General features: G+C 40.4%; 1 protein-coding gene across 3 annotated transcripts; it reads left to right on the forward strand.

The window, feature by feature from the left end:
- The first annotated feature begins 740 nt into the window (after positions 1–740).
- On the forward strand, positions 741–8,998 carry mtfr1l (mitochondrial fission regulator 1-like). Of its 3 annotated transcripts, XM_050062830.1 has the most exons (8): positions 741–874; positions 1,954–2,110; positions 2,265–2,372; positions 2,485–2,594; positions 3,058–3,269; positions 5,018–5,399; positions 6,104–6,265; positions 6,435–8,998. In XM_050062830.1, the coding sequence occupies exons 2-7, from the start codon at positions 2,096–2,098 to the stop codon at positions 6,219–6,221; spliced, it is 945 nt and encodes a 314-aa protein (XP_049918787.1). In that variant the 5' UTR covers positions 741–874; positions 1,954–2,095; the 3' UTR covers positions 6,222–6,265; positions 6,435–8,998. The 3 variants fall into 3 exon arrangements, with proteins under 3 accessions (XP_049918787.1, XP_049918786.1, XP_049918788.1); XM_050062829.1 differs by having other exon boundaries at positions 6,104–8,998; XM_050062831.1 differs by having other exon boundaries at positions 2,286–2,372; positions 6,104–8,998.
- Positions 8,999–9,231: the final 233 nt, after the last annotated feature.

A 9,231-nucleotide genomic window follows, 5' to 3' on the forward strand; every position in this document is an offset into this window, starting at 1 on the left:
CCATTGTATTTCTAAACCAACTGCAAGTAAAATCATTTTATTTAATGTTTGTCATGTTTCTTTTCTTCGTTAGTACCCAAGGGCAATTTTTTTGTACCGATGGGACATCACAGCCATACAGATTTAGAGGACATTAAAGGTCCAGTGTGTAGGATTTAATGATGTCTGGAAAAAAAAGAAAAAAATGTAGAAACAACATGGTGGACTCTGAGGAAGAGGATGTGTCATTCTTATTTTTAGGTGATAATAAACTAATAAAAACATAACTTTTGCTAGTTGCCTCTAAATCCTACACACTGGACTTTTAATCATCATAGTGTCAAAAATAGTGTCCTAACATAATAAGTAAGAAGGTTATGACAAAGTGCATACACACACACACACACACACACACACACACACTGACTAACTGGTAACAGTCATATGTCTTATCAGTTTTTTGTTGGTACATTTAGCTATGGATAACATTTATTGTTTGTAATAACTGATAAGCTCAGAAAAGTTAGGTTCCATGCTTGTAAAATTGAATTTGTGGATATAAATTTGGTCAAAATGACAAAAAAATAATTCCTGTCGTACTGAGTGAATCCAAATCATACATTTTTCCAAAGGGAAGTCAATCAGTTGTTGGGTATTCTTGATGTAGTATCCTGTATTCACCAGTACTCACTTCCGCCTCTGGGGGGCGTTCCTGTACAGGTTCTGATAGAGGAAGCTCGTGAGGCTTCCAGCCAATCAAATCACCGGAAAGGGAGGAACAGGTTTCCGGCCTAATGAGAGAAAACACAACTGAAGTCCAAAAGACGAAGAGGAGAAGCTGCTTCTCGTAAATAATTTAACGGCTCAGCTTTCTCCAACACGGCCATAATTTACCGTAAGTTGAAGTCTTGCAGCGTTGGTTGCATTTTGTGAAGGGAAGCGAGACACAGCTAATACTAGGGGGGTTAGTGTACCGGTGAGGGTCAACCGGGGGGCCGTTGTTAGAGCTGCTAAAGCTAACTGACGGTCACTGTGTGTTTGATACCCTTAGCTACCGACTGGTGATGAACTGAGAGCGATTAACAAATCACTCCACCAAATCTTTCTTTCTGTCGTTCATTGTATCCCATAACCGGGAACGTTAGTCAAAGCAGCCTGTAGCGCCACCGTTAGCATTGTCAACCAAAGCTAGCTGTTTGAAATTCAAGACGTTAGTTAGCTAGCCATGGTAGCCCTGACTATTGTTACCCTGCTCCTCCATATGTTTTTATAGTCACGGTGATAAAGTAGCACCAACATTAGCTAGCTACAGCCTTTCATTATCAATTAACTAGTTATTAATTTGTTGTAACTGTTTGGCTTTTTAATGTGAAAATTATGAGTGCAAGGTTTGCACATTTACTGCAATATGTGATCTGTATTTAACGCTGTATGTATTCTCGTATGTGTGATAAGCTGTGTTTGTTGTGTAGTCTACTCATTTCTTCTCCAGGCCTCTCTCTTGGAAAAACAAGATCCAGATGTCACTGACATTAGCTTTTAGATCATTTTTATTGGGGATAGGTGCAAAGGAGAAACATTATCATTAAACACCATATATTTTACACCCTTTTTCATCCCTCTTAAACATCTAATAAACCCCCTCATCCTTGATCTCTTCCCCCAAAACAAACAGTGACATTACCTAATAAATAAAGGTTATATTATATGTTTTGCAACGCCAAAAGCTCTAATATTTGTAGTTTGTAATGATGCAAATTTAGTGAAAACTAGTCAGATTTTACCAGATCAAAAGCAGTATTCATCTCATGCATTTTATTTGAGCAATAACTATGCAACAGTTACTTGCCTAGTTCATCAGTCATCTAAATTCTAATTAGGTTTGTGCCCCTTGGCTTTAATTTCTAAACCATTTCTGTTATGTTGGTGAGTGAAATAATGCAGTGTTCTCCCCCTGTTTGTGTCCCTCAACAGATGCTCTAACTAACCACTAATTTATATCCAAGAGTTGGCAGTGACATGGCATCTGTCCACTAAACTGCTCCATCCTCAGCCACTGCTAGCACCAAGCATTGGTGTGCAACTTCCCAGCGGATGAGACTGACCCATCATCACCATGGAAACAGACACAGTAAGTTTGCTTCCTTTGCTGTTAATAACACTGTTTTACTTAACACTGCCTTTCTCCCACATTACTGTGCAGGAATGCAAATCATTGACTAAGCGCTGACATTAAAGTGTTGTGCTTTGTGTAGAGACTGTGTTTTTTAATATATGCTTTACAGGAAGTTATTCCTATCTGGCAGAATAAGCCTCATGGATCCACCCGTAGTGTTGTGAGAAGAATAGGTTCCACTCTTCCACTCAGACCTCCACAAAGGGCATGTTTTCAGGTAAATATCAGATCCTATAAGTCCTGCATGTCATCTTTTCCCATTATATTCTCCTGTTTCTGCAGTAGAAATACTTGTGTACACAACATAAACTTGTGTCCTTGTGTGCTAGGAACTCCCAGGCCTGCCCTCTCTTCGGCCCATGGATGGCCCTATGGTTCCTACCTTGGCAGACATAGCATGGATTGTTGCAGATGAAGAAGAGACATATGCCAGAGTGCGGTAAATATCCAGTCAAGCCCCAAGACACAACCACTAAGGTTATGGAGTAGTGCCAAGTCCCTCATCTGTAACTGCATTATCCTGGACTCTCTGAGCTTCTATCTTAATAGGTGCACATGTGCAGCCTAAAGAAATGCAGTACAGTGATATAATGGACTGCTTTTGGTAATGCTGCGTCAGAGAGGTGTTGATTCAGCTCTGTGCTTATTTTTGCAGCCGTAGGCAGTGGTGAAAACAGAACATTGTAATTTTAACAAAAATAGGACATATTGTAGTGCTGTTGCATTGGGCTGTACCTGTAATAAACTGCTGGTGAAGTATTAATCAGTATTAGGCATTTTCTTAAGCAGAAGTAAAGGGAAGGAGAGACTTCAGATGACATGCCGCATACTTCAAAAGCTGGACTTTGATATGATAAAGATTACTTTGCAGTAACACTGATTGCCCAATCATTTCTTTTCAGGAGTGACACCCGTCCTCTGAAACACGAGTGGAGGCCCACGCCTCTCCTGGTGCTCCACAGGAACTCATCTGTACCCAACTTCCGCCGTGAGGGCAAAAGGGTGGAGGGGCTTAGGAAGCCTGGAGTGACGGCAATGAACCGCACTACTGCCCTGCAGGACGAGCTCAGCAGACTCCGCGCACAAATCGCCAAGATTGTTGCAAGTGATACTGGTGGGTAACCAAAGCAAAATCTAAAGTGCACATAATATAATAATAATAACCTTGATTTATAGAGCATTTTCCATTTAAGGGATGCAGCTCAAAGGGCTTTACAACAGAGATGCAACACAAAATCAAAAGGACAACAAGAGTAGACAATGAAAAGACAGTTGAGAATAAACTAAATATAAAAGTGAAGGTAAAAAGTATAGAGACCAGTAAAAATAGTAATAATTAGAGAATAAATACAAAATAATAATACTAATAATAAGAAGATTTACTTTGATTAAAAGCCAGACTTAATAGATAGGTTTTTAGCTTTTGTTTAAGTATGTTCACCGAGCCTGCATCTCTTATAGCTTTTGGAAGGGTACTCCATAATTGTGAAGCACAGTTGACAAAGCTGGGCTGCTTATTTTCTTGTGCATATAATTATGTGTATTTAAAAACCCAGCAGAAGAAGATCTGAGAACTAGTGACGGATTATAAACAACAGAGACTCTGTAGCGTAGGCTGGTCCCAAACCATAAAGAGCTGTAAAACAACCTTAAACTCTATTCTTAGAGATACTGAGAGCAAGTGGAGGGTAGCTAAAGCTGGGGAAACATGCTGCCCCCTCTTGATTTGGTTAAATGACTATCAGTACAGTTGGATAAGTTGAAAATTTTCAGTTGTCTGTGTTGGAAGGCCGGTAAAAAGAGCATTCAGTATTCAAATCATGAATATGTTTTTCAGCATCTTTTTAGGTAGTACCTTGCGATGTTTCCTGAGTAATAAAAAACTTTTTTCCTCACCCTTTTCATTGTGAAATGAAATGTAGATCTGAATCTTATCAATATAAACTTGTCCACTGTATTACTTGAACTTATAGTTTGAATAGTGATAAAAACGCAGGGACGTGAGAACTTGAAACTCTTTATTGACCCTTCAGTCTATGATTCATAAAGCTGCTCAGAGCAGAGTCGATTTAAAATTGCTTTATTGAGCCAACGTTATACCACCGAGTTAGTGTCTTCATGTGACTGTGATATCTTCGTTGCCAAGTCGGCTGCCCTGGTTCTCCTAAATCTCTTTGGTACTAAGATGTCTTGGCATCAGTTTGTAGGTCAGTGGCAAAAGATAATCTCTGCGGTTCAGTGGCGGTTGTGTGTCACTCGTTGAAAATGTCAACAGGGATCTCATGAGAAAGTGAAGTCACGTGTGTTATATTCCTACTGATTTTAAACATGATTCATGATGTTGTCTAAAAGAGCCGCACAAGGAACTTCATCTATTAGATTATAACTGAAATGCTAAGCGAGCCTGCTTCCTAGATTCTGTTGATTTTGTGCCATGAGATGGTCGGTGAACTGGGCAAGGAACGACCTCTTTTAGTCGAGCCCTTACGCCCAGTGAATGTGTCATGATGTTTTTCAATACAATCATACAGTTAAGCTGTGAAGTGGGTAACTTGATCCTAAAAGCATTTGGGCTTTTAGTGGAACACTAAATGCTTGTCTCATGGAAATATCATATACTGCTAAGAGAAAATGTGATTGACTGGAGTGTAGACTCTCCTATAGCACTCCATTAAAGGTTTGATAGTGCATGGAGGGAGAGCTACTGAAACCGCAAGAGCAAACCTATTAAACTTGTAATTCACATTTGAACGCCATATTTAGAGTTGTTTGTTTGTTTGTTTATCTCAACACTGTCCAACTTAAACCTCATTAAACAAACACAGACTTGCTTCTCTTCTCTGTTCCTCTTCTTTCTTTCAGGCTCCAACCCCCTGACCCCTGACCTGCTCTCCCCTGACGACACAAGTATGAGCTTCTCCATGGCGCCTTTTGAAACAGCGCCCTACCAGCCAGCTGCCACGGCTGCCGCTTCCTTTGTCATCAGTGATGTCACAGAGGAGGAAGAAGAAGAGGAGGAGGAGGAGGAAGGAGAGGAAGACGTGGTCTCTGTGGTGTCAGAGCTTGTCCCTGACCCTCTGCCGCCTGTTTCCATGACGGCGTCAGCGACCTTTGACCTGGACAGACCCAGCATGGACTTCCGGGAGGCAGAGGAGGATACAGTGTCGCTATCAAAGTCCACCAGCTTCGCTGATGTTATGGACATCCTGAAGGACATGAACCGCATGAAGATGAGCAAAGACAGGTAAGATATGTCAGCGGGCTGAACACTACAAAGCTCATTATGAGTTTGCTTATTTGTCTTTGACCTATAAAGTCATATTTGCTGAACAGACACAAGAGTGGTATCAATCTTCTCATCTACATCTTGGCAAGAAACCAAATGAGCGAATCTACCAAAATGCTGAACTATTCCTTGAAAGAAAATCCCAGTGAAGGAAAGTTAAAATGCCAAAAATGTGTCATTTCCAGGTTTTCAAATGTGAGGATTTGATGCTTTACTTGGTCTTACATTAGGGTAAATTTAATGTTGGTTGTACAAATCAAGACATTTGATGAAGTGACTTTAGGCTCTGGAATGCTGTAACAAAGTGGTTCCGTACTGGTCCAGCCGGGTCCCGATTTCTCCTCAGTCATTAGTTCAAGGTCTACACACACTTGCATTTAGCCATGCCGTTCAGCTAGTTTGCTGTCTCTGTCAAGTAGCTGTCTGTTAGTCACTCAAGCTACAGCGAGAAACAGCACTTCAAAATAAAAGCTCTATGCCAGAAATCCACTATACCTCAAAATAAAGTGTGTTTTTTTTACAAACTTGACATGTTTGGGAGTTACTTGCGGCCCAATTAATCAATTAAATGAGAAAATATTCTACAGATGAATAGGTGATGAACATAACTGACAGCTGCAGCCCTCCCATACATTGTCTGTATTTTCTGGGTGTCCCTGCAGGTACAACAGAGGCTGCACATCCCTCAGAGAGGAGGACTCGGCCTCTCTGATCTCAGAAGCTCTGAGGAAAAAGTTTGTCCTGAAGGAGGAAGATACTGCCGCTGTGAAACGGAAGTAGCCCGATCATGTGTTTATCATCAATACCCGATCCTGCTGCTCCATGTAAGTCAGGACAGGATTGTAGGGAGTGCTTTGTTTTTTAAAATATTTTGTATAATGAGCTCTTGAAGGCATGTGGTAGGTTAACATTTGTATTCAGTGGCAGAAATGTTTTGGCTCACTCGTGGGTTCTTAGTTGTTGTGTTTTTTTTCTCTCCCTCATTATTTTTAGGCCTTTGCCTGTGGAATATTTACCCATGGATCCACAACCTCTCTCCTCAGACCCAAGGCAATAGCTGTCTGCCAGAGCTAGAACAAAGAAAACACTTTGTCCCCAGACACTCAGAACCAAATGTGAAGCTCGCAGTGCTGGTGCAGTGTCAGAGGGGACAGATAACTCTTGATAACAGTAATAATTTTTTAAGCACTGCATCGCATATTGCATCCAGTTTATTTCTCTCTGAAAACAAACAAGCTTTTATGTTTAAATTTATTTTGAAAAAGGACTCAACAGGCTGTTGTCTGGAAACTGTGTCTGCAAATTTATTCGATCATGTGGAGAGACTGATATCCAAGCAATTATAAGAACGTTCTTGGACTTAAATAGAGGAATGTCCCTTTAAAAAGCCTTTAAAGAGTCCTTTGTTCCTTTTGATTTTCCACACAAGAGATGCAAACAAACATTTCCTTTTTCAGTTGAAGTAAAAGCTCCTCTAACATACTTGAAAATATTTTATGTACAAATGAAACGGATCTAGTGTACATGCAGAGATGTAATGTATCTTATCACAGCGTGCGTGTGTATGTGTGTGGGAAATATCATTTCAGATCTTTGCTGTTAATATTTGCATCACAGGTCTGAGTTTGCAAATGTGCACAGCATCAAGTAGAGTATCTCGCTTGCTCCACTGCACCTCCTATGCCTGTCCTCTTGTTTGTGATTAACATATAGATTGATAGTCACTGACTGAACCACAGGACACTGATTTTTGAAACCTAAACTGAAAAGAGCGAGAATATGCTGATGATATTTGAAGAGTGTGGTGTAAAAAAAAACAAAGAACGCGTGTGAGTGAAATGTATATGTTTCTGGTAAAGGCAACGACAGATACAAGCTTGTACAGGTCTTTAAGACACACCTCTCCTCCCCTGTGTAGACTGTTTTACTTACTAGTTGAAACCACCTTTAATGAGGTTTCTGAATGACAGGACGTTAAAGAGGTGATCTCAATTTGGGCAGAGACAACTGAGCTATGTGTAAGAGTGCAGAGTTTTGACAAAGCTTTGGGTGAAATGCTTGTGTGAGTCACGATCATAGAAATAGAACGAGACTAGAATGGACATTCCGATGCAGATCAACATAGCAGGATGGTCAGAGTGGCGGCCATTTTATGCATACTGCTGCCATTGCAACTGTTGTAGCTGGCTAATATCTGTGTAGACGAACCTGGTAACAAAGGCGAGGTTTTGCACGAAACTATATGAGCAGTAGAGTAGTAACGTTCTGTATTCAAATAAGAAGTGCACTACTTTTTAAGTGTTAGCGTTACTGTTACTTCCCTGTTTCTGTTGCCATTTATTTCATGTTTGTTGAAACCTGATGCACCGTAGCTGCCTCCGATAAACAAGAGACAGCTGCTGCTTAGTTGATAGCCGAGAGGCAGAGGCTGCCAGGATTAACGGCATGCAGATCAGTGTGTTTTCACATCTAACTTGGTGAATTAAGGGTTTATCTCAAAGAAGAAGGCTAACTAAGACAGTTTGGATGAGGGCTTTTTTATTGTTTCTGTCAAGTTTGAATTAAGTTAACAAGGCAGTTAATCTTAGTTTGTGAAAGACAGAAACTTGGATTGGTGCACGGTTGTATTTCTCTGTTTGTTAAGGAAAGTAGGTGTAAAAATAGGCCAAAACGGCACTCTCAAACCACTGACGTCGCCATTTTTTTAACTATTCAAATGACCACAGCAAACTGTTTAATGTCCATTCTACTTTGCTTGTATTTCTATGGTCGCGATGAATATTCTGGTTGAAGCCTTACCACATACCTATTGCCTGTTCCAAAGCCTGATTTTATTCCCATATTAGTTAAAGTGCCATGGGTTTGTTTTACCCCTTCCTGAATGTGCCCTCCACTCTTATCTTTGTTTTCCCACGTTTTCATCTCACAAATACCAGTTGTGTGTGTGTGTGTGGAAATTCTGAATAGTTGTTAAAAATACCCCCTCACAAGAAAAACCATGGTGTTTATGTCACTTGTACGTCCACACACGTCACTCCTCGTCTGTTTTCCATCCATGACATTTATGCCTACGTGACTGGGAGTTCTTTAGTGTAGTTTTGCAGTGTGACAAGTTATTGGTAAGTTATCTGTTTGGATTGAAACACGATTGTGCCCGTGTGTGTGTCACTGTATGCAGTGGAGTGAAACTGTGTTATGTCTTGCTAGAATTGGCCCTTGGCTTGTCTTTGGTGATCTTCTCAGTAGTTAATTTCCTGATTGAACAGAGTGATGGGGCTGAGAAAATATGCAAGTTTGAATATATTCATTGTGTGTCTGCACTTGAGATGTTGAACCTTACACAGCGTACTCTGCCAACCGCATCACTATTCCTGACGATAAGTTTAAGGAAGAATTTAGTTGGGGTTTTTTCCATAGAGAAGTTATTGATTTTGTTTCTCTTGTCAAGTTTCTCACCGTTGTACCTCTGTATAGGGTCGAGCCTACCACCACCTGTACGTGTATTTTTTTTTTTGTCATGTTAGGACTTGTAAATAAAGATTGGCTGATGTTTTGAACCCGACTTTGATTTGTCTGTGGGAACAGTTCATTTGTTTTTGCAGTGCCAAGTATCACCACATGGGGGCAGTGCAGGTGAACAAAATTTATAGCAGTAAAGTGCTGGGCAACTTCCACTCTAAACCTTTGACATTTATCACACTAATTTCACACAAACTGCTTTACAGATACATCTGGTTTCATGAAAGCAAAAGTGGTGTATACTGTCACTGTCTTGCATGATTCAGAGCCT

This window comes from Epinephelus moara, chromosome 14 (genome assembly GCF_006386435.1).
Source record: "Epinephelus moara isolate mb chromosome 14, YSFRI_EMoa_1.0, whole genome shotgun sequence".
NCBI lineage: Eukaryota > Metazoa > Chordata > Actinopteri > Perciformes > Serranidae > Epinephelus > Epinephelus moara.

What these genes read in the sequence shown, in the direction of transcription:
- mtfr1l (XM_050062829.1), top strand. An exon ending in GATTGTTGCAAGTGATACTG is followed by an intron (nt 3,270 to 5,017) that starts GTGGGTAACCAA and finishes TCTTTCTTTCAG; the next exon opens with GCTCCAACCCCCTGACCCCT. An exon ending in ATGAAGATGAGCAAAGACAG is followed by an intron (nt 5,400 to 6,103) that starts GTAAGATATGTC and finishes GTGTCCCTGCAG; the next exon opens with GTACAACAGAGGCTGCACAT.